The sequence below is a fragment of the Mercenaria mercenaria genome, chromosome 14 (assembly GCF_021730395.1).
Source record: "Mercenaria mercenaria strain notata chromosome 14, MADL_Memer_1, whole genome shotgun sequence".
NCBI lineage: Eukaryota > Metazoa > Mollusca > Bivalvia > Venerida > Veneridae > Mercenaria > Mercenaria mercenaria.
The window spans coordinates 40,741,610-40,767,732 of record NC_069374.1 but is presented as its reverse complement, the minus strand read 5'-3'; the positions used below and the strand labels follow the sequence as shown (position 1 = coordinate 40,767,732).

Genomic DNA, 26,123 nt, shown 5'->3' with positions numbered 1-26,123 from the left:
AGGAACAACTATTTAAAGTTTGAAACAAATCCATCAAGTAATTACAGAGATAAAGAGAAAGTGCATCAAAACCTTAACAAAAAATGCGGATGTGAAAAGACGCCGATGCCGGGTCGAGTAGGACAGCTCTCAATACTTCGTATGGTCAAGCTAAAAACCCTTCCAGTGGTTAAGAAGATATGTAGTGCATACAAATTAAGTCAACTTGATCAGACTCCGTTGGTAGGTAGTTCAATCCTTAAGCAAGACAATGTTTTTCATGATGACATATGTCTGATGTCAATCCATCTGAGATTCATTAATGAAAGCACTTCAATACTTGCGCAGAGCAAGTTGAGTACTGGTACAGAATTGTTGGACACAGGCTAGGTTGCCTGATGGCCATAACATAATTGAAATACTGTTGAATAAATGTGTTAAATCCAAGTCCAGTAAACAACTATGGTTTTAGTGTATTTTCCTTAAACTGGAATCTTTTCATACATCAATATATCATATGATCTTGCAAACCATATTATGGAGACTATATCTTGTTCAACAGTTAAAACATCATTTATGCAATGATTACTGAGGCAGTACCTACCAAACTAGATGATAATCCTATATTATGATGTATGTGCTCTTTTTTGCAAAGCTTGTGCTAAATCATTCTGCAGATTTATTTTCTGTTTTTCATTCTGTAAAGGTTGTGTAGATCGAACACCATTTACAATGTCCCTCGTCTTCCCAAAGTAGATTTCATACAAGGTGCTTCGAATTTTATTTTCCATATCCTAGAAGCAAATCAAATCACGAATAGAAAATACATCCACATATAACTGACACAAAAATATTAAACAAGATCCCAAATGGGCCGAAGTTGCTACTCTGAAGAGGACCTTAACCATCTAACCTTGTATCTAACCAGTTTTGGTGAAAATCCTTTATGCAGTTCATTAAAAAAGATATTTAAAGGTTCTTTCTATAAGGTGGGGCACCAATAAGGTTTACCATGCACCCCTCTCTTAGACTTTTTTTTCATAGGTACCAAATTGTTCGGCAGGACCAACTCTTTCAAAATAAACAAGAGGACCATGATGGTCCTGAATCGCTCACCTCTTCCCACATGACCCAGTTTTGAGTATGACGTCATTATTTGACATAGTGACCTAGTTTTTTAGCTCATGTGACCCAGTTTTGAACTTGACCTAAATATTATCAAGATAAAAATTCTGACCAATTTTCATAAAGATCCATTGAAAAATATGGTCACTAGAGAGGTCACAAGGTTTTTCTATTATTTGACCTATTGACCTAGTTTTCGAAGGTACGTGACCCTGTTTTGAACTTTACCTAGATATCATCAAGGTGAACATTCTCACTAATTTTCATGAAGATCTCATGAAAAATATGGCCTCTAGAGAGGTCACAAGGTTTTTCTATTTTTATACCTACTGGCCTAGTTTTTGACGGCATGTGACCCAGTTTCGAAACTGACCTAGATATCATCAAGGTGAAAATTCAGATCAATTTTCATGAAGATCCATTGAAAAATATGGCCTCTAGAGAGGTCAAAAGATTTTAATAATTTTAGACCTACTGACCTAGTTTTTGACCGCAGTCGACCCAGTTTTAAACTTGACCTAGATATCATCAAGATGAACATTCAGACCAACTTTCATATAGATCCCATGAAAAGTATGGCCTCTAGAGAGGTCACAATGTTTTTTTATTATTTGACCTACTGACCTAGTTTTTTAAGGCACGTGACCCAGTTTCAAACTTGACCTAGATATCATCAAGATGAACATTCTGACCAATTTTAATGGAAATCCATTCACAGGTATGGCCTCTAGAGAGGTCACAAGGTTTTTCTATTTTTAGACCTGCTGACCTAGTTTTTGTCCGCACATGACCCTGTTTCGAACTTGACCTAGATATCATCAAGATGAACATTCAGACCAATTTTCATACAGATCCCATGAAAAATATAGCCTTTAGAGAGGTCACAAGGTTTTTCTATTATTTGACCTACTGACTTAGTTTTTGATGGCACGTGATCCACTTTCGAACTTGACCTAGATATCATCAAGATGAACATTCAGACCAACTTTCATACAGATCCCATGAAAAATATGGCCTCTAGAGAGGTCACAAGGTTTTTCTATTTTTAGACCTGCTGACCTAGTTTTTGTCTGCACATGACCCTGTTTCGAACTTGACCTAGATATCATCAAGATGAACATTCAGACCAATTTTCATACAGATCCCATGAAAAATATGGCCTTTAGAGAGGTCACAAGGTTTTTCTATTATTTGACCTACTGACTTAGTTTTTGATGGCACGTGATCCACTTTCGAACTTGACCTAGATATCATCAAGATGAACATTCAGACCAATTTTCATGAAGATCTCATGAAATATATGGCCTCTAGAGAGGTCACAAGGTTTTTCTATTTTGTAGACCTACTGACCTAGTTTTTGACCGCACGTGACCCAGTTTCGAACTTGACCTAGATATCATCAAGATGAACATTCAGAACAACTTTCATACAGATCCCATGAAAAATATGGCCTTTACAGAGGTCACAAGGTTTTTCTATTATTTGACCTACTGACCTAGTTTTTGACGGCAGGTGACCCAGTTTCGAACCTGACCTAGATATCATCAAGGTGAACGTTCTGACTAATTTTCATGAAGATCTTATGAAATATATGGCCTCTAGAGAGGTCACAAGGTTTTTCTATTTTTAAACCTACTGACCTAGTTTTTGACCGCACGTGACCCAGTTTCGAAGTTGACCTAGATATCATCAAGATGAACATTCAGACCAATTTTCATACAGATCCCATGAAAAATATGGCCTTTAGAGAGGTCACAAGGTTTTTCTATTATTTGACCTACTGACTTAGTTTTTGATGGCACGTGATCCACTTTCGAACTTGACCTAGATATCATCAAGATGAACATTCAGACCAACTTTCATACAGATCCCATGAAAAATATGGCCTTTAGAGAGGTCACAAGGTTTTTCTATTATTTGACCTACTGACCTAGTTTTTGATGACACGTGACCCAGTTTCGAACTTGACCTAGATATTATCAAGGTGAACATTCTGACCAATTTTCATGAAGATCTTGTGAAATATATGGCCTCTAGAGAGGTCACAAGGTTTTTCTATTTTTAGCCCTACTGACCTAGTTTTTGAAGACATGTGACCCACTTTCGAACTTGATCTAGATATCATCAAGGTGAACGTTCTGACCAATTTTCATGAAGATCTTGTGAAAAAATATGGCCTCTAGAGAGGTCACAAGGTTTTTCTATTTTTAGACCTACTGACCTAGTTTTTGAAGGCACGTGACCCAGTTTCGAACTTGACCTAGATATCATCAAGATGAACATTCTGACCAACTTTCATAAAGATCCAATGAAAAATGTGACCTCTAGAGTGGTCACAAGCAAAAGTTTACAGACGCACGCACGCACGGATGGACGACGGACACTGCGCGATCACAAAAGCTCACCTTGTCACTTTGTGACAGGTGAGCTAAAAATGTAATTTAATAAAATGATATAATTAATTGTTATCAATAAAATAATTATGTGAGCTATATTAATTATTTAGAAAATATAGATCAGACAGCTTTGATGTGGTCTTAATGTCTCTCAGTGTTTTCTAGAATAGTATTTTGTTACTCTGAAGGTAAATAATTTTTTCTACATTAGGTATTTTAGCTAATTTGCATAAAATTAATCTATGCTGAAACATACATCTCTGGAAACAAAACTAAAACTGAACAACATGATGAAATAAACTGTGATCAATAAACTTGTGTTATTGGAGCTATATCATATGAAAATATAGTGTAAATACTTATTTGAAGGAGGAATCTGTTTGTAACATACTTTACACATGTTACTTTACCATTCCAGTAATCTTGTATCATGATTTTCTCAGAAAATAGAAGAGGAATATATAGTTATCAAGTTATTAATTACTCTTACAAAGTAGTATAGTTCCATACTTCTCAAGCAATGAGATTTTTTCCATAACAGCGCTTTAAAATACGTTACCACTGTATTTTGCTGTATTCAGAAATATGTAGAAAGAAATTTGAATCACTGTTATCAATATTATGATATCATTGATTTGTTAAAACTTTAAAGTATTAATTCTAACATTCTTTATTTACTTTTGTCAAACAAGAAATCACCTGAAACATTCATTACACATTCAATGTTCCTTTTTCATTTTGAATTAATGCATCTATCAGTTTAATTATACTAGTATCAGTTTCTTAATTATGTTGTTCTTTTATTTGATGGTTTCAATATTGTTGTCAACAATTACATTTTACATTGATTATGTATTTTTATGTATATATTCTGTATATATTAATTATGTATAAATCCCTGCTAACATCAATACACTGATAATAGGGTTACAATTTGGGGCTGCCTTTCATGGAAAATGTTTTTTTAATGGAATATTTATCTTGTTTTGTGTGATTATGAAGTGTATCTATGCAGTTATTTATGTGAGCAATAAAGCATTTTGTTTTTGAGTTTCAGAAAAACATGCATTGTATTGAGATATTTATGGGCTTATTAATAAAATATTCACTGTTGAAAAGCAGCAATGAACAAAAACTAAACAAGGGGCCAAGATGGCCCTAGGTCGATCACCTGAGAAACACACCATAACAGTGTAAACATGTTTGACCTAGTGATTTCATGGAAACAAATATTCTGGCTAACCTTCATTAGGATTGGACCAAAAATGTGGTCTTGAGTTTAAACAAGTATTTTCTTTGATATGACCTAGTGACCTAGTTTTTTTACTCCAGATGACCCATATTCAAACTTTACCTAGATTTCATCAAGGCAATCATTCTGACCAAATTTCATGAAGATCAATTGAAAAATACAGCCTCCATCGCATACACAAGGTTTTTCTTTGATTTGACCTAATGACCTACTTTTTAACCTAAGATGATCCATATTCGAACTCGACCTAGATTTCATCAAGGCAATCATTCTGACCAAACAAGTGTCCCTGGATTCTGTACCCGAACTGCCCCATGTGGTTCTGGGACGATCTGTGTATGAAAAGAATTGGAACCACTGCCTTACCCTTGCACGATCATAAGAGGCGACTAATAGGGTCTTAACACTTGGTTTTGCTGTAACTCTGTGATTCCAGCAGGTATGCAAATTTTGATTCCATACCTCATGTTTTTATTTCGATGTAAATGAGACGTGAAACCAAAATTTGTAGTCCTGTTTGGCGCCATATAACCTATACTGTGTTGGTGCGCCGTAAAACCCAAATAAAATAAATAAACTGTACCGGAACTACTCAGTTCTCTACAGGCAAGTGCTAACTTCTCCGTATTATACAGGTGTAAGTCTACTGACACGATATCTTTATTGATTTGTCACAGAGCAAAGTCCTCATCCAGATATCTGACTCAAGACCCTATGATTCGTCCTATCAAGCTAGGGTTGGTTTTGTTCTTGTAATGTTACTATTTCTAAAATTCAAAATGTTCTTATGTTGCAATTATTTCTAAAATTCAAAAAAGTACTTTTTATAAAACTTGATTTTTACTCACAGGAAGACTGCACATATCAGCTGCATGATCATAATATTATGGATATTATTGTATGTTTTATTGAAATTACATCTAAAATCATAGTTACATGGATGGTGCAATATATAGTTTAGGCAATTTCTGAAATAACAGAAGTTAAACTTCTTAAAACTTACCACTTACAGTTTAAATTAATCAGTATTTGACAATTTGGGCTTCAATTTCTTCTTGAATATCTTTTTAAAAACAATAGTAGTTGTAACGTATTTTAAAATGTGTTACGGAAAAAATCACACTGTCTGACAAGTAAAAAAGCATATTGTATTATTATAGTACAAAATAAGTAATATTAATAATGCTTCTGGAATACTTTCTAAACTAGAGCTATCACTAAAGGTGATGAATGTACCCCCCTCATGCACTGACACAGTACATTGCAATTTGACGCACACAAGATTGCATTATTATGTGGACTGTATGTATATAGACTGTATGTATACAGTATAGTAACAAAAAACAAAGTCCCATAATTACGCAGAATATTTATCTAAAAGAATGTAACATGCACCATGCACAACTAGGGTTGGTACTGATCACTTGTGTGAAGTTTCATTAAATGGTGTGTAAGGGTTTGGTAGATTAGGCACGCACAAGATTGCATATACAGACTGTATGTACATAGTATGTTAACAAGAAACAAAGTCCCATAACTCTGCTATTTTTGTCGCTGAAAGAACCTAACATGCCCCATGCACAACTACTGTTGTTACTGATCACTTGTGTGAAGTTTCATTAAATTGTGTCAAGGGGATGAGGAGAGATGGTGCGCACAAGATTGTGTCTATGTATATAGTATAGTAACAAAAAAACAAAGTCCCATAACTCTGCAAATTTTTTTTCTAAAAGAACCTAACATGCCCCATGCACAACTACTGTTGGTACTGATCACTTGTGTGAAGTTTCATTAAATTGTGTCAAGGGGATAAGGAGAGATGGTGCGCACAAGATTGTGTCTATGTTTATAGTATAGTAACAAAAAAACAAAGTCCCATAACTCTGCAAATTTTTTTTCTAAAAGAACCTAACGTGCCCCATGCACAACTACTGTTGGTACTGATCACTTGTGTGAAGTTTCATTAAATTGTGTCAAGGGGATGAGGAGAGATGGTGCGCACAAGATTGTGTCTATGTATATAGTATAGTAACAAAAAAACAAAGTCCCATAACTCTGCAAATTTTTTTTCTAAAAGAACCTAACATGCCCTATGCACAACTACTGTTGGTACTGATCACTTGTGTGGAGTTTCATTAATTTCTGTCAAGGGGATACAGTGTGCGACATTAACTTTTTAACACCGTAGCCAATGGGGCTACGGACTTCCAATTTTTTGTAGCCCGACAGAATTTTTTGTAGCCCCACTAGTTTTTTGCTCAAGAACGAACAAGACTTTCATTTTAAGCAATATTTAATTTATTTCAACATACTGCTGTAGGTTGGTGAATATTGATATATTTCAGAAATTTGTAGAGTTTTTCAGAATTGATTTCGAAATCTGAAACAGTGTTCACATAGTTGTGCAGAAAGTCAAAGACACCGAGTCATGAAAAGAGATCTAAACAGCTTTGTAGACAAAGCTTGGCAGTAGACAGACCAGGGGTCTTGCTAGCCCCATTATTGTTTTTGGAGAAGTCAATTCTCCCTCCAACTGATTTAAGGAGAAGTCAAGAGACTTTAGGGAGAAGTTGGAAGACTCCATTAATTTTTATATTTCTACCTCGACGCTGTGAACTGATTCAATGACCATTCATTTTCTTGGTTACATCAATTTTACCATACACAGTGATTATTGTTTCAATACAAAATTCTAAGAAAAAAATGTTTTCTGCTGAAGTCAGTGCTGTATCTAACACGCCGATTTTTTTGTTGCTATATCGTGTAATATATTAATGCAGGATGAAAAGGGGTTTATCATTTATACCGAGTCACCTCTTGTGTGAACAGTTTTTCATTCGAATAAAACTGAAACTAAACTGTGTCAAACCTTGAAATACATACCGGTATTCAAATCAATTCATCCATCAAAGTTAGTTTTACGAAGTTAATACTTTACATGTCGTTCTTTTACCATGGATACCAAATAATTGTGTCTATTATTCCAATTAATTGGACAATTTCTTTAGAAAACGACTCGCACGTGTTGACAATTAAATGCTAAGTGTCAAAGACGTAACTGTGGCGCTGATTGGCCTATTACAATTGCCTCTGGTGAAACCGATAATTTGATTTGCTTTCACACTTCTCGCGAAAATCTCACAAGTACCTGAAGTAGGCAGAGCTTAAATTATGCTATTGGTGAGTGTGTACGTGTATTCGACGCACATTATGACATGGTGCAAATTGTCAAAAGATTAGCGAGTCCGCATCCAAAAAAAATTTGGGCGACTTGAATTCGCTTTGAGATTGGATTTGAGCGAAGTTTGAAGCTTCAAAGCAGCTATTTTGCTCCCTCGTTTGCAATGATCTTTTTGGAAAATTTATTCCTCAGAAATTTTTCATAGCCCGACGGGCTACGGTCTGCCGATTTTCTGTCGCCCGAGCCGATTTTTCCTAGCCATTGGCGATCGGGCTACCGTTAATGTCGCACACTGGGGATAAGGAGAGATGGTGCGCACAAGATTGCGTCTACGGACAGACGGCCAGACAGACAGACAACCTGAAACCAGTATACCCCCCCTTACAACTTTGTTGTCGGGGGGGTACAATAACTGATGCAATACAACAAGGTTGTTGAAATGGTAATGTAACATGTGTAATGTATGTTACATTTTTGTTCTTCCTTCGATAAAGTGTTAACTCTAAGTCTGTAAACATTATAAACCACAAAAAAATTGTTATTTCATTGATACCAATTAATTATATCATTTTATTTAGTTTTAGTGGTCTCAGAATTTTATTCGTTGTTTGTGACACTTGTTCATTTTATGCAAATTAGCTGAGCACATCCAGTTTTAAGTAAAAACAAATACCATAAGAGTAACAAAATAATATATTAAAAAACACTGAGACTTTAAGACCAGATCAAAGCTGTTTGGAACATTTAAATTGATTTGGAACTTAGAAAATGTTACTTTTTAACGAAATTTTGTCATTTTGTAACATTCTCATTACTATTCATGAATATGCAAATTAGTTAATTAACATAAAAATGCTTCCATTTAAAGGCCAATGTCTTAGCTCCATTTTGACACCATTTTTATTGTTTTATCACCAAAAACTGACCAAGATATGACTGATTATCATCTACATGGTTGTCCTTTTCAAAAATAAACGGTTGCCATGGAAACAGTGAAATCATGTATAGTTCAAAACAGTTTTTATATGGGAACACTTTTTATTTTGAAAGAGTTGGTCCTGCTGAACAATTTGGTACCTAAAAAAAAAAGTTTAGAGGGGGGTGCATGGTAGACCTTATTGGCCCCCGTACTATATATTTTGCTGTGAACCACCAAAAATGCAAAACCATTCGTACAAACTTCATGATAATAAGTTATTGCATACTTTTTCTAATTTTAGCTCTGATGTCATATCGCAGCAGTACTTTTGGGGTCGGCAAGCACGGGTGGCAAGAAAGAAAAGACAGTGTGTAGTTTCGGCAGTTAATAGATCAATCAATAAATTAAACAAGAGGGCCATGAAGGCCCTGTATCGCTCACCTGACCTACTGACCTAAAGATCATCAGGATAGTTTCATTAAGATATGGTCATAAATGTGTCCTCTAAAGTGTTAACGAACTTTTCCTTTGATTTGACCCAGTGACCTAGTTTTTGACCCCACATGACCCAGATTCAAACTTGACCTGAAGATCATCATGATTAACATTCTAAGTTTCATGAAGATATAGTCATAAACGTGGCCTCTAGAGTGTTAACAAGCTTTTCCTTTGATTTGACCCGGTGACCTAGTTTTTGATCCCACCTGACCCAGATTTGAGCATGACCTATAGATCATCAAGATTAACATTCTGACCAAGTTTCATTAAGATACGGTCATAAATGTGGCCTCTAGAGTGTTAAGTAGCTTTTCCTTTGATTTCACCTGGTGACCTGGTTTTTGACCATACACTTTTGAGAAAAGCACATGTCTCCCACAACTGCCGAATCATCTTGCGAATGCGCTTTCGTGCACCCAAAACGTACCCTATACTAATTTCGCATGCGCTTTCGTTCAGGCAAAACGCACCCTATACTACTAATTAGTAGTATAGGGTACGTTTTGCTTGTATGAAAGCGCATGCGAAATGAGGATTTTTTAGTAATTCAAGGGCCATAATTCCAAAGTGCCTTAGCCGATTTGGCTAGTTATCGAACAAGCTTTTTGACAGACAGACACAGACAGGAGTAAATCAATATGTCTCCCACACCACTGTGTGGTGGGAGACATAATTCTGACCAAGTTTCATGAAGATACAGTCATAAATGTGGCCTCTACAGTGTTAACAAGTTTTTCCTTTGATTTGACCTGGTGACCTAGTTTTTAACCCCAGATGACCCAATATCAAACTCGGCCAAGATTTTATTGAGGGTAACATTCTGACCAAGTTTCATTAAGATCGGGTCAAAATTGTTACCTCTAGTGTTAACAAGCTTTTCATTTGATTTGACCCAATATCGAACTCATTCAAGATTTTACTGAGGGTAACATTCTGACCAAGTTTCATTAATATTGGGCCAAAATTGTGACCTCTAAAGTGTTAACAAGCTTTTCCTTTGATTTGACCTGGTGACCTAGCTTTTAACCCCAGATGACCCAATATCGAATCTGTCCAAGACTTTATTGAGGGTAACATTCTGACCAAGTTTCATTAAGATTGGGTCAAAATTGTGACCTCTAAAGTGTTAACAAGCTTTTCCTTTGATTTGACCTGGTGACCTACTTTTTGATCCCAGATGACCCAATATCGAATTCGTCCAAGATTTTAATGAGGGTAACATTCTGGCCAAGTTTCATTAAGATTAGGCCAAAATTGCGACCTCTAGAGTGCTAACAGTCAAATTGTTGACGACGGACGACGACGGACACAGGGCGATCACAAAAGTTCACCTTGAGCACTTTGTTATTAGCTCAAGGTCAAAATCAAGGTTCAAGTTCATTTTGGTATACATAACTATGCATGTGGTCCAAATTTGAAGGCTGTAGCTTAAGAAATGTGAAAGTAGGTCCCTAGGTCAAAATCAAGGTCAAATTTCATTTCAGAACCTTGACCTTTAGTAGAGTGACCCAAAAATAACTAGAGCTATCACTAAAGGTGATGAATGTACCCCCCACATGTACTGACACAGTACACTGCAATTTGACGCACACAAGATTGCATAATTATGTGGACTGTATGTATATAGACTGTATGTATACAGTATAGTAACAAAAAACAAAGTCCCATAACTATGCAGAATATTTATCTAAAACAAAGTAACATGCACCATGCACAACTAGGGTTGATACTGATCACTTGTGTGAAGTTTCATTAAATTTTGTGCATGGGTTCGGAAGATTAGGCGCGCACAAGATTGCATATGCAGACTGTATGTACATAGTATGTGAACAAGAAACAAAGTCCAGTAACTCTGCAAATTTTGTCGTTGAAACAGCCTAACATGCCCCATGCACAAGTACTGTTGTTACTGATCACTTGTGTGAAGTTTCATTATATTGTGTCAAGGGGATGAGGAGAGATTGTGCGCACAAGATTGTGTCTATGTATATAGTATAGTAACAAAAAAGTCCCGTAACTCTGCAAATTTTTTTTCTGAAAGAACCTAACATGCCCCATGCACAACTACTGTCGTTACTGATCACTTGAGTGAAGTTTCATTAAATTGTGTCAAGGGGATGAGGAGAGATGGTGCGCACAAGATTGTGTCTATGTATATAGTATAGTAACAAAAAACAAAGTCCTGTAACTCTGCAATTTTTTTATCTGAAAGAACCTAACATGCCCCATGCACAACTACTGTTGTTACTGATCACTTGTGTGAAGTTTCATTAAATTGTGTCTAGGGGATGAGGAGAGATGGTGCACACAAGATTGTGTCTATGTATATAGTATAGTAACAAAAAACAAAGTCCCGTAACTCTGCAAATTTTTGTTCTGAAAGAACCTAACATGCCCCATGCACAACTACTGTTGTTACTGATCACTTGTGTGAAGTTTCATTAAATTGTGTCAAGGGGATGAGGAGAGATGGTGCGCACAAGATTGTGTCTACGGATGGACAGACAGACGGATGGATGGACAGACAGACAACCTGAAACCAGTATACACCCCCTTACAACTTTGTTGTCGGGGGGTACAAATAGGGGTCATCTATTCAACATTCTGGGTCAAGAGGTTCTCTATTGATCGGAAATGTTTTTTAATGTTCAGGCCCCTGTGACCTTGACCTTTGATTGAGTGACCTTAATAAAAAAGGGACAGTCTACTTCATAAGCCCTGCCACCCTATTAAGTGTAAAGGTTCTATGTCAAATCATTCTCCAGTTATTGATCGGAAATGGTGTTACAGATGGAAGGGGCAAAAACAATATGTCTCCCCCAAATCGCCAAAGTATGAATTTGAAACCAATCCAAAACAAAATTTATGCCCAAAAATATATTTCACTTACTTTAGCACTTCATATCTTCAAAATACAGAGAGAAACTGTATAGTACCATTGGAAAGAGAATTTAATTTCCTAAAATCTTTACATTGACAAAAATAATATCAAACTCACAGAAAATACTAAAATAATCATATTTGTAAAATAAGTGTACGTAATCACATAATAATGCCAACATCCCTGTTCAGATAAGGTTGTCAGGCTTATCAGTCATATATGTACTATTGATTATTGATTTTCCTTTATCATTGTTATGTAAAGAATGTTATATTAGCTTCTGTTCTGTGTGGTAAAGGGTTAATGAGATTGGAGCCTTCAGTTTACCTCTACTAATTTTCCAATGTTAACAAGATGAGGGGTGGCCTCATTTACAGTTGCGTCTTGTTCTACCTGGCGGGTAAGACTCCCACCCAGGTTCATGGTCCCAGAACCTTCTCTCGTCGTCTGTAGCCATAACATCACAGTTGATGTCAATTTGTAATGAGCACTCTTGCCACTTGATTTATCCTGCAAGGAAATGTTTCAGTACATATAAAAGCACATTAAACAGATGTGAAGGTGCTTTTTAAAACCTAAGATATTTGAGCTTTGACCTCTAAGTGTGGCAACTTTATAGCTTTTGATGGTGGAAGAAGACCCCAGCTGCCTCTCCGTGCCTTCTTCATCATAAACTAGCACCTGGGTAGAACCACTAACCTTCCGTAAGCCAGATGAATGACTTCCTCATATGAAGAATTCAATGATGGTTCAGGGCATGTGATTTGAAGTCCTTAACCACTTGGCCACAGAGGCCCTATGCTAATTTTATTGAAGCAATTCTAGTGGTTTAGGATACATAGATGATCTTTGACCCAGACCTGAAGTAATTAAAATGTAATTGTAATTAATTGCAATTAAATTATATTCCCTGAGTAGTTGGCTGTAATTTGTAATTGGGCATTTTTAAATAACATGTAACTGTAATTTCAGTGCAGTTTTGCCTAGTTATTGACAATAACATTTCAATTACTTTCCAATTACATGGCACATGCTTTAATTCATATTGAACAAATATATACAAGTTTATTACTAGTGACACTTCCCTTAATTTGCATTTCATAGCTGTGAAAATTAACAACAGGATATTATGGTGTTAATCCCTTGAACATAGCTCCATTGTTCTGATATAATAGTCTTATTAGAACCAACTGGTTTGAAAACGGAATAATTACATTTTGTCGCCAAAATAGATTTGTGTTCTTAAATGGCGATTTTAATGCCAGAGTATCACAGTTAACCGATTTTATACCTTCAGATCTGTACCTTAATGAAGTTTTTCATATTGATCATGATTTGCAGACGCATTTTGATAAATATATTGCCTTGGAAGAGTTAGGAATTCCTTTGTCACTTAAATCTCAAGATAAAAAAACAAATGCTCATGGACTTCTGTTAACTGAAATGTGCCGAAACAATAACATATTTATCGTTGATGGTAGATTTGGGAAAGATTCGAACCAGGGTGGCTACACTTTTAGGGATAAGTCCATTACTGATTATGTGATTACAAGTGCGGAATGGTTTGATTGTCTAAACGAATTTTAAATAATTGAATCCGCCAACACAGTCATGTTTACTCCATTCATGAATGAATAATATACCTTAGTAATTATTATAACCGCACTACTACTATAGTAAAACTTAGCACGCTTTAAAAATAGTGCGATGTAGCCACTATAATTAGAAGAAATCCCACGCGTGAGTGACTCACCTTTGACCACATTACTCCAACAGAACTGTAAAAGTCTGCATGATATTCATGACGACGTATTTTTTGTTGACTCGTTCTTTAATAACTACATTACTTGCTATGATTCCTGTTAATTTTTGTCTACAATTTAATTAATGTTTGTAAACTATAGATACAACTTCTAGTCTCTGTAATATTTGAAATACTGATTTCTACTTGATGTATAAAATTTGTGAAACATTCATGATTTCCCCCAACAAAATAATATTTGCTTGTCGGAAGTTCATGTAATCATGTTATTATGTATTGACATTATGCTAAATCCCCATATTGTATAATTACTTGGGTGTAATAAAGATCATGTTCTGTTCTGTTCTGTTCTGGTACTCTTTGATAATGTTTGTCACAATGTTCTTGAAGAAAATGATCAAATCATGATATGACATTATTATTTGCATCATAATCCTTTTGATTTTTATTGATTCAAAGATTGAAAAGCTTAGCATTCATTTACTTCTGATAAAATATGTCATATAAAATGATACAAACAGCATTTGACAACATATATCTGATATCACAGTTCATTACAATTATTTTACCATTAAGTTATAACAAGACAAAATATATTTTTTACTGTAGACATTACGAGTATTCTACAATTTTAGTGACTTAGTTGTCCTAGGATCACTCATGAATCCATTACAACTTATTTCCAATTGTGTTCTTTTGATAAGATGTAGTGTCAAGGATAAAATGTTTTAATATATGTTTAAAGGTAAATGATTAAATACTGAACTATACTATAGTGATGAAATGATGATCGGGTTAAATAATCGTCGCCGGCAGCCACAGGTCGCCGACTATCGATGTTGGAGTTCTGAAATCGATGTCGCTAGTGCTTTTCGTGCAATTGATCCCTTTCCGTTCATTACATATATCTGTTATTTTCATACATTTCGTTAATTAAATCTCAAGGGACGTCACTCTCACACGTTAAAATGGCAGAAAAAAGTGTCAATGCGGACACCGAAATATTTCCCTTTCCAGGAAAAGTTTGGTCGACTGTGCGGGTATATTTTGGCTTCGAAAAAACAAAACAAGGACCACCTATTAAAGAAAACCTCAACATGCAATCTGTTCTTTGCAAACTCTGCCGAAAATCATATGTGAACAAAAATATGTTTTTGTACCCAAACTATTCGAACCCTTCGTAATTCGTATGGACTTTGTGAATTATTAAACAATGATCTCGATGTACCTCTCTGTGTCTGTCAATTTGTCAACCTTATTTTGAAATAGTCTTGAACTGTCTTGTTTTATATTTATCTTATCAAGCCAACGAGATTGAGATTAAATTAATCAATTTTATACTTATAGAAATTTATAGTTAAAAGTAAAAATGCATTCAAAACCAGTATGTTTATCCAAGGTTGGCTGTCTTAGCAAAAAAATACCTGGCCATCCCAGCTTCTTCTGTCCCTAGTGAGCGTGTTTTCAGTTTAACTGGATCTTTGGTTAACAAAAAGAGGTCAAGGTTGAATCCTGATTTGATCAATAAACTTATATTTCTTAAAATGAACATGGACCAATACTGGTAAATTGTAGAATGAGAAGACTACTGTATTGTTACATAAAAGTGTTAATGTGCAAGTTTGCAAGTTTACTGAACTAAATTTTTCTTTGCTAGATGTTAAGATAACAGATGTACTTTGTACTTAAAAAGAACTAAGAAGCTACCAATTAAAATTATTTTTGAATATTTCTTGGGTTCTGTTGTAAACTTTCTTTCTTTAAAGGACTAACAAAACATGCATGAAATTATCTGAAATGTATTGCCTAAGTGGAATCTATAATAGGAGTATAATTATAGGTAAGTCTGAATGCTTTTACTTTCGATTATATAATCCATTGTGAATCGAAATAGCTGTTCAGATTCGATTCGATTATCGATTTTGTTTTGAAACCGATTTTACAACACTACAGTATACTATCTAAATTTTAAACATATCACAGAACCATGATCATATAAATTGAGGGCTGAAACAATATTTACATCACAATCACAGAAACTGGAAAAGTTAGCTACAGATATGTCAAGTTTTTTGCTTTTTATGCCATAAAAAATAGACACACGTCCGGTACTAGGGTATAAACAGAATAGATATTTATTAATGAATAGAATTAAATCTGTAACAGGGAGCTGAATATCCCCAGACAGACCCAGCCCTTTTTTTATGATTTTGGGGAAGGGTGGCGGGTCCTTTCAGAAGGGGAAATTTGCGTCGTAAAATACCAAATTGGGGATTTTTTTTATATATATAAAAAAAACAACAACAAAAAACACAGATTGCGTAAAATCAGGGCCTCCTTTGGCTCTTTCACACTTTTAGCCATGACTTAAACCAACTGCAAAATCTTAGAACCATTTCATACCCAAAAGTGCCAGAATTAGAAGCCATTATTTTTTTTTTAATCTCTATTTCTTTTTTATACTTTAACCAAGCAATTTGCCTTGAACTATTTCATCCTAATATCACATTGAATCAAAAATAGTTTTTAATTTCTCATTAAAATGTTTAATAAATCATTTTTCAAGAACAATTTCAAAGCTAAGGTAATTGCTAAATGTATACAAGAGGGCCATGATGGCCCTATATCGCTCACCTGTTATCATTGCACTTGAGGACAAGAAGGTCCTCAGAAAAAATATCTAAGTCCAAAGGACAGGAACAACAAAGTAAGAAATTTAACCAAACAGAAAAACAAAATTCTAACAAGGTACAGATATGTCAAAATACACCTAAAAATTGGACATACCATCCATGTTGTACCACAGAAAAGTGGTCTCGGGTTTTCCCTACGGCCAATAATAAAAAAGTTACTAAAAATAAGCTATTTATAGTAATGTAAAAGGGAAGTAATCAAAAAGAAAATTATTGTAAGTGAACAAAAGAAGGATCTGCCAAATAAATCTGTTGACATAAATGAAATTTCAGATCAGTATCTTCATTAGTTACGGAAATATACCCATTTTAATTTGAAATAAAGGGAGGTAATTTGACATAAAATCAGTCCATAGTTATCTACCCTGATTGGCTCAGTCCAACTAATGACAATAATGAAATTTCAAATAAGTCCTATAAGTACTTACTGATATAAATCCATTTTGACTACAATCAGGGGAGGTAATCAGATATAAAATAACTCCAGAAACTACGACTGGATTTGATTTGTCATGATTTATTGTTGTTGAAGATATTTTGGAAGTCTGTATCAAACAAGTGAATGAAGTATTGCCATGCAATACAAAGTCCCCTACTGGAAGGCACCTAATTTTCTCTACTGCAGTATAACATAATGAATTGATATCTGTCAATGATGTATAAACAATATTGTACTACATATACAATATGTTATAACAACACACTTGGATTAAAATGTGCATATATAAAAACCCACAGTTGTTTTAATATTGAATTTTTTTGGCTGATTATAAAAATGTTATCATGTAAGTTAAGTTATTTATAGTAACAACAAAGGGAAATTAATCTTTAAAAAAAAAAAAAAAAAAAAAAAAATTATAATATAAGTCCACAAGAAACTCTTTACCAGGTAGAGATAGGTCAAAATACACCTAAAAATTGGCTGTAACATGCATGCTATACCATAGAAAAGTGGTCTCGATTTTTCTCTACCGCCAGTAATAAAAAAGTTACAATAAAATCTATTTATAGTAACAACAAAGGGACGTAATTCTAAAAACAAGGGTGCTTCATGGTGGTGAACATTTGGTCCAAGTCATACATGTGATCTCCCGCGCGGGAGGGTCAAAATCCCGATTTTTTCACCTTGCCTCCCGTCTCCCGACCAAAACCATATTTCTCCCGCTTTTCAAAAAATAACAAGGGTGCAGAATGTCACAATATACGCCCGTCACAGCAAATTTGTTTACACTAGCACCTGTATTTGCAAATGGAATTTTAATTTTCTAGTTGTTTACAATGTTGTTTTTTTTAGAAATTATTGTAATTCTTTTATTTTTCTAAGTCCCCAAAAAAAATCCTTACCAGGTAGAGATACCTTAAATACACCCAAAATTTGAAGTAATATCAATGTTTTACCACAGAAAAGTGGTCTTGGTTTTTCCCTACGGTCAATTATAAAAAAGTTACAACGTAAGTTATTTATAGTAACAACTAAGGGGAAATTAATCTTTAAAGAGAAAAAAAAAAAAAAAAAAAAAAAAAAATCGAAAAAAAAAAATTACAAGTCCACACAAAAATCCCTTACCAGGTTAGAGATGCTCAAAATACACCTCAGAATTGGATGTAACATGCATGTTGTACTACAGAAAAGTGGTCTCGATTTTTCCCTACGACTTGTAATGAAAAAGTTACAATATAAGCTATTTATAGTAACAGCAAAGGGAAGTAATTTTAAAGAAGGGACCAGTGCATGACACTCCGTCTCATGATGGTGTACAATTGTGCCAAGTTGCATCAAAATCCCTACATGCATGAAGAAGAAATGCTCCAGACAAAGTCATTCTTGTATCTGACCTTTGACCTTTAAGTGTGACCTTGACCTTAGACCGAGGGACCTGGTTCTTGCGCATGACACTCCGTCTCATGCTGTGAACATTTGTGCCAAGTTGTATCAAAATCCCTCAATGCATGAAGAAGAAATGCTCCGGACAAAGTTTTCATTCTTGTATCCTTTGACCTCTAAGTGTGACCTTGACCTTACCCCTAGGGACCTGGTTCTTGCGCATGACACTCCGTCTCATGATGGTGAACAATTTGCCAAGCTACATCAAAGTCCTTTCATGCATGAAGAAGATATGCTCCGGACAAAGTTTTCATTCTTGTATCCTTTGACCTCTAAGTGTGACCTTGACCTTAGACCTAGGAACCTGGTTCTTGCGCACGACACTCCCTCTCATTATGGTGAACACTGTGCCAAGCTACATCAAAATCATTCCATGCATGAAGAAGATATGCTCCGGACAAAGTCATTCTTGAATTTTTCATTCTTGTATCCTTTGACCTCTAAGTGTGACCTTGACCTTAGACCTAGGGACCTGGTTTTTGCGCATGACACTCCGTCTCATGATGATGAACAATTGTGCCAACTTTCATCAAAATCCCTCCATACATGAAGAAGATATGCTCCGGACAAAGTCATTCTTGAATTTGACCTTTGACCTCTAAGTGTGACCTTGACCTTAGACCTAGGGACCTGGTTCTTGCGCATGACACTCCGTCTCATGATGGTGAACAACTGTGCCAAGTTTCATCAAAATCCCTCCATGCATGTAGAAGATATGCTCCGGACAAGGTCTGTGGACGCCGCCCGCCCGCCCGCCCGCCCGCCCATCCGCCCGCCAGGGGCGTTCCCATAATACGTCCCGTTTTTCAAACGGGCGTATAAAAATCAGTATTATGATTGGGTTGATAATTACCGAGGAGTGCCAAACATGTTTACACAGTAAATCAAAGTGTCACCGACTGTTGTGTATTATACATGTTTGCCACACATGTTGCTGGAGGAAAGAGTTGTTTTTCACAGGTGAATTATTAATTGTTTGTTTTGATAAGGGATTAGACAAGCAGGGCCTTTTCCACCTGTCTCACGGGGCCGAATATCTGCCCATTCTAAATGCCAATTAAGCTCCATTTTTACCAATTTGAAGCAAAAAAACTCCCAGTCATAAGAAATAATTCTCAACTGAAATGAATTTTGATTATTCAAAGAAAAATTTTGCTCGGTAATAAAATCACATAAATAATTGTTGGAAAAACCAACCCATTACTATTTTTAGAACAGGAGTGTTATTTCCCCTTACGGAGTTACGCATTTTCTTCCAATGTTTACCAAATTAATTTGCTAATAAACTGGACTTATTTCATTGAAAATTGGATGAAAACACACACTCATTTATTTGATAACATCAATCTACATATTTGGTATGGGTAAATACATGTTGATGCATTTCTATTTTCTATTTTTCATGTGAAAATCATCAGTATTTTTATACGAGAGTGGGTGGGGTAAGGAATTTACATAATTTATGAGTTGTGTTCAGACCAATTTAGAACTTCGTTTTTTTAAGTCCTCGAGTAGAATAATGTTAATGCATGTTCACCTTCATTTCAGACCTAAATTGAGACTTTGTTTCTACAAATTTAATCTGTTTAAGAAAGTTTTAAAGTTAGAACAAGAGGGAGCTTCTGTAAGATAGCATGCTCGACTTTTCTCAGTGATTGACTCTGAATTAAAGTTTTGCCAGTTAAAGGGCATAATAGGCAATAGCTTTGTATGTAACGGAGATATTAGACATTATATAAAACTTTAACAAAAAAACTGAAATTAAAAAGTGGCATAACTCTGTCAAAATTCAAATCAAGAGTTATGAGGATTGTTTCTTCTGGTGTAGACTTATATACATTATTGTGTGGCCAAAAATGTTGGATTTTGCCTCTAAGTTATGTGTCCACGCGCTTAATATATGTCGATAAAAACCTCCAGTTTTGAGACCCCAACTCCAGCTGAAAAATGGCAATCCTCCAGTTTTGGGATTCTGAACTTATCACATGTATGGTCCAAGTTGCATCAAATCCCTCCATGCATGAAGAAGAAATGTTCCGTACAAAGTCATTCTTGAATTTGACCTTTGACCTCTAAATATGACCTTGACCTTAGACCTAGGGACCTGGTTCTTGCGCATGACATGTTGTCTCATCCAGGGGAATATTTGTGCCAACTGATATCTAAATCCTGCTTTGCATGACAAAGTTACAGACCGGACAGGAAAAAAATCCTCTTGACCTTTGATCTCAAAGTGTGACCTTGACCTTTAAGCTAGGGTACTGGGTGTTGTGCATGACATGTCGTCTCATCATCTGGGTACACTGAATTTTCCCAAAACATGAACATATGTACTGGTATGAAAACTAAAAGCAACAGATATTAGATAATGTTTACAGTATTTATTCAGTAAACTCAGTCATACTGTATTTATATAGGCCTAGCCTGTTTACTATATGCTGCTAAGGCATAAAGAGCAGTATTTAACTATTATGAATGTCTAAGGCCTAAATGCTTCAGCAGCTTTTCCTCTGGCTTAGGCATTTGCTTACAGTAGTACTCGATGACCATTCTGTTCTGCACATTATCAACAGTACGCCTGCAGGAACTAATGCTGTATGATGCCTATTTTGTAGTGAAAACCCGGCCTTTCATATGGCACTGAGGTCAATTTAATATTTCCACCCAGAATGAAGTTTTTCATGCTTGTCTGCCATTTTTTGTTAGTGACGTATTTGGAGTAATCTAGATCGCGCAGATGTTTGCCGCTGGAAGCTTATTGGTTTTCTGTTCAAAAGCAAGCGTTTCCCGGGTTTTAGGTTAGGGACCACCAATTTTTGAGCCGAATTTGTTTATTTGCCAGCCACAACAAATATGCATACCTGCACGCACGGCCATCGAAAAATATGCGTGCACATCGTGTTTTCTACGTGAAAAACGCAGGATTCTGCGTGACTGGGCATGCTGGATGGATGACAGAGTTCTGGATCAGACAGGGAAAAAACCTTATTGACATTTGACCTCCAATTGTGACCTTGACCTTTGAGCTAAGGGTCTGGGCTTTGCGCATGACATGTTGTCTCATCATGGTGAACATTTGTGCCAAGTAATATTAAAATCCCTTCATGGATAGCAGAGTTATGGACGGGACAGGAAAAAAACTCTGTTGACCTTTGACCCCCAATTGTGACCTTGACCTTTGAGCTACGGGTCCGGGATTTGTGCATGACACATCGTCTCCTCAGGCCAGAGTTTCAGATTTTGGGGGTTTTTTTTAACCAGGAGGGAAAGGGACCCTGGCCTGTGATTTGGAGCAAAAACAGCTCGGTGTTTGGGCAAAGGGGAATAAAAAACCTTATGTAAAGTCAGTTTTTGGGGAAAACTGCATAATTTAAAAGATATTTTCTGAGGGAAGGACCCTGCCAAGATGATGCCCAGAGGAGTACCTAGGGTCTTCCAGCACCATTTAAGTCTGGAAAGTCACCATATGACCTATAAAATTGTGTCAGTGTGACTTACAACACAACCAATAAATATTAAAATGTATTAAATAAAGATCTTGGTCAGAAAAGTTTATGAATTAAAAATAAAAGTATGCACATGCTAAAAATGAAACCAGCCGATCAGACCATTGAAAATTGCTATTCAATTATCAATTTAATACTCGTTGGAGATATTATGACCAAGGGCAAATAGTACCCATGCCCAAAGAGTGATTTTGTTAAAGTTTTTGAAATCATCAATTTTAAGTTCAAGATAATAAAACACAGAATGGTAATTTTCTTTGTATTACATGTTAAATGCGTATTAAAGGAGTGTTAAAACCCTTTCAGGCAACACATTTGAAATGATCACTTATCGTCTGTTGTTTTAGTAATTTTACTGCCTTTTTATTTTTATTTTTTTCCCCCCTCCTGTCAACATTTTTCTGCCCAAAATCCGAGTAACAAAAAAATAAAAAACTCTGGCCTCATGGGGAACATTTGTGCCAAGTACTATTAAAATCTCTTCATGGATGGGAGAGTTATGGACCGGACAGGAAAAAAGCCCTGTTGACCTTTGACCTCCAATTGTGACCTTGACCTTTGAGCTAGGGGTCCGGGATTTGCGCATGACACATCATCTCATCATGGGGAACACTTGTGCCAAGTAAAACTAAAATCCCTTCAAGGATGGGAGAGTTATGGACCGGACAGGAAAAAAGCCCTGTTGACCTTTGACCTCCAATTGTGACCTTGACCTTTGAGCTAGGGGTCCGGGTTTTGCGCATGACACGTTGTCTCGTCATGGGGAACATTTGTGCCAAGTAATATTAAAATCCCTTCATGGATGACAGAGATATGGACCGGACAGGAAATTGCGGACGGACGGACGGAATGACGGAAAAGTGCATTCCTATAGTCCCCGAAACTGGTTTTCAACCAGTAGGGGACTAATAAAACCATAAATGAAGTCTCTATATGGCTGCGAAAGCCAAAATAGCCAATTTTGAACCTTTAAGGGGCCATAACTCTGGAAACCATGATGAATCTGGCCAGTTCAAGAAAGGAACCAAGATCTTGTGGTGATACAAGTTGTGTGCAAGTTTGGTTAAAATCAAATCATAAATGAAGTTGCTATTGTGCAGACAAGGTCAAAATAGCTAATTTTTGTCCTTTCAGGGGCCATAACTCTGGAACCCAATAAGGGATCTGGCCGGTTCAACAAAGGAACTGAGATCTTATGGCAACACAAGTTTTGTGCAAGTTTGATTAAATTTAAATCATAAAAGAAGCTGCTATTGTGCAGAAAAGGTCAAAATAGCTAATTCTGGCCCTTTCAGGGGCCATAACTCTGGAACCCATAATGGAATCTAGCCAGTTCAAGAAAGGAACCAAGATCTTATAGCGATACAAGTTGTGTGCAAGTTTGGTTAAAATAAAATCATAAATAAAGCTGCTATTGTGCAGACAAGGTCAAAATAGCTGATTTTGGCCCTTTCAGGGGCCATAACTCTGGAACCCATAATGGGATCTGGCCAGTTCAAGAAAGGAACCGAGATCTTATGGTGATACAAGTTGTGTGCAAGTTTGGTTAGAATAAAATCATAAATGAAACCACTATCGTGCAGACAAGAAATTGTTGACGGACGGACGACGGACGATGGGTGATCACAAAAGCTCACCTTGTCACTATGTGACAGGTGAGCTAAAAATTATTCCTTGCAAAAAGCAGGATGGAGTAATGTTTCTTGATGTACAGGGTCAGCTTATGATGGTGAACAAGTGTTGCAAGTTTCAAAGCAACAATTTTGATAGTTTAGGAGAAAAGCTGACCTAAACATAAAACTTAACCAGCCAATGCCGACGCTGATCAAGTGATGAAAATAACTTATCATTTTTTTCAAAAAATCAGATGACCTAAAAATTGGAGTTACCATCCATGTTGTACCACAGAAAAGTGGTCTCAGTTTTTCACTACCGCCAATAATAAACAAGAGGACCATGATGGTCCTGAATCGCTCACCTCTTCCCACATGACCCAGTTTTGAGAATGACGTCGTTTTTTCTATTATTTGACATAGTGACCTAGTTTTTGAGCTCATGTGACCCAGTTTTGAACTTGACCTAGATATTATCAAGATAAAAATTCTGACCAATTTTCATGAAGATCTTGTGAAATATATGGCCTCAAGAGAGGTCACAAGGTTTTTCTATTTTTAGACCTACTGACCTAGTTTTTGAAGGCACGTGACCAAGTTTCGAACTTGACCTAGATATCATCAAGGTGAACATTCTGACCAATTTTCATGAAGATCTTGTGAAATATATGGCCTCTAGAAAGGTCACAAGGTTTTTCTATTTTTAGACCTACTAACCTAGTTTTTGAAGGCTCGTGACCCAGTTTCGAACTTGACCTAGATATCATCAAGATGAACATTCTGACCAACTTTCATAAAGATCCCACAAAAAATGTAACCTCTAGAGTGGTCACAAGGAAAAGTTTACGGATGCACGCACGGACGGACGACGGACGCTGCGTGATCACAAAAGCTCACCTTGTCACTATGTGACAGGTGAGCTATAAAGTTACTAAATAAGCTATTTATAGTAACATAAAAGGGAAGAAATTAACAAAAAAATTATTGTAAGTGAACAAAAGAAGGATCTGCCAAATAATAACAAGAGCACTGCAATGCAACACAAATGCAGAGCAATATACACACAAAACAAAGTCATATGACCTATGACCCCTAAGTGTGACCTTGACCTTGAAGTGAGCCATCCGAAACATGCGCTCTGCACGTTGTTTCGCTGAGGTGAACATTTGTGTCAGGTTTCTTTGAAATCCTTCAAGGGGTTCAAGAGTTACAGACCGGACACGAAACAAACTGAAGGGAAATTGCTAACCAACAGACAGACAGACAGACAGACAGACTGACACTGAGGCGATAACATAATACGTCCCTTCAGGCGTACAAAAAGGAATCGAGATCTCATGGTGATACAAGTTGTGTGCAAGGATTTTTGTGTGGACTTACAATTTATTTTTGGATCCTTTTTTTTTTTTTAAAGATTAACTTCCCTTAGTTGTTACTATAAATAACTTATATTGTACCTTTTTTATAACTGACCGTAGGGAAAAACCAAGACCACTTTTCTGTGGTACAACATAGATACTACTTTCAAATTTTAGGTGTATTTTAAGGTATCTCTACCTGGTAAGGAGTTTTTATGTGGATTTAGAACAAGATGGCCATAATGGCCCTATATCGCTCAACTGTTATCATTGCACTTACGGACAAGAAGGTAAAAAAAAACCATAATCAAGATCAATCAAAAGAATCATGAGAAAATATAGTTGAAATTTTCTTTAAGGTACAGATATGTCAAAATACACCTAAAAACTTGAGGTACCATCCATGTTGTACCAAAGAAAAGTGGTCATGGTTTTTCCCTACAGCCAATAATAAAAACGTTACTAAATAAGCTATTCTTAGTAACATAAAAGGGAAGTAATTAAAAAAATTATTGTACGTGAACGAAAGACGGATCTGCCAAATAAAAACAAGAGCACTGCAATGCAACGCAAATGCAAATCAATATACACACAAAACAAAGTCATATGACCTTTGACCCCTAAGCATGACCTTGACCTTGAAGTGAGCCATCCAAAACATGCGCTCTGCACATCGTTTCGATGAGGTGAACATTTGTGTCAGGTTTCTTTGAAATCCTTCAAGGGGTTCAAGAGTTACAGAGCGGAAAGGAAATTGCTAACCAACAGACAGACAGACAGACACCGAGGCAATAACATAATAATTATGTCCCTTAGGGCGTCTAAAAAGGAATCGAGATCTTATAGTGATAAAAGTTGTGTGCAAATTTGGTTAAAATCAAATCATAAATGAAGCTGCTATTGTGCAGACATGGTCAAAATAGCTAATTATGGCCCTTTCAGGGGACATAACTCTGGAACCCATTATGGGATCTGGCCAGTTGAAGAAAGGAACCAATTTCTTATGGTGATACAATTGTGTGCAAGTTTGGTTAAAATAAAATCATAAATGAAACCACTATCGTGCAGACAAGAA

General features: G+C 36.0%; 1 protein-coding gene across 2 annotated transcripts in view; it reads right to left on the bottom strand.

Moving 5' to 3' along the window:
* The window catches only part of LOC123527407 (F-actin-capping protein subunit beta-like), a 117,159-nt gene that overhangs the window by 14,641 nt on the left and 76,395 nt on the right, over positions 1-26,123 (bottom strand). The window contains exons 6-7 of one of the 2 annotated variants that reach the window (XM_045306826.2): positions 12,559-12,741; positions 584-773 (exon numbers count right to left, since the gene is read on the bottom strand). In XM_045306826.2, the coding sequence (XP_045162761.1) occupies positions 606-773; positions 12,559-12,741 (351 nt within the window). In that variant the 3' untranslated portion in view covers positions 584-605. The remainder of the gene's footprint in view (positions 1-583; positions 774-12,558; positions 12,742-26,123) is intronic. The other variant, XM_045306828.2, reaches the window with a different exon arrangement.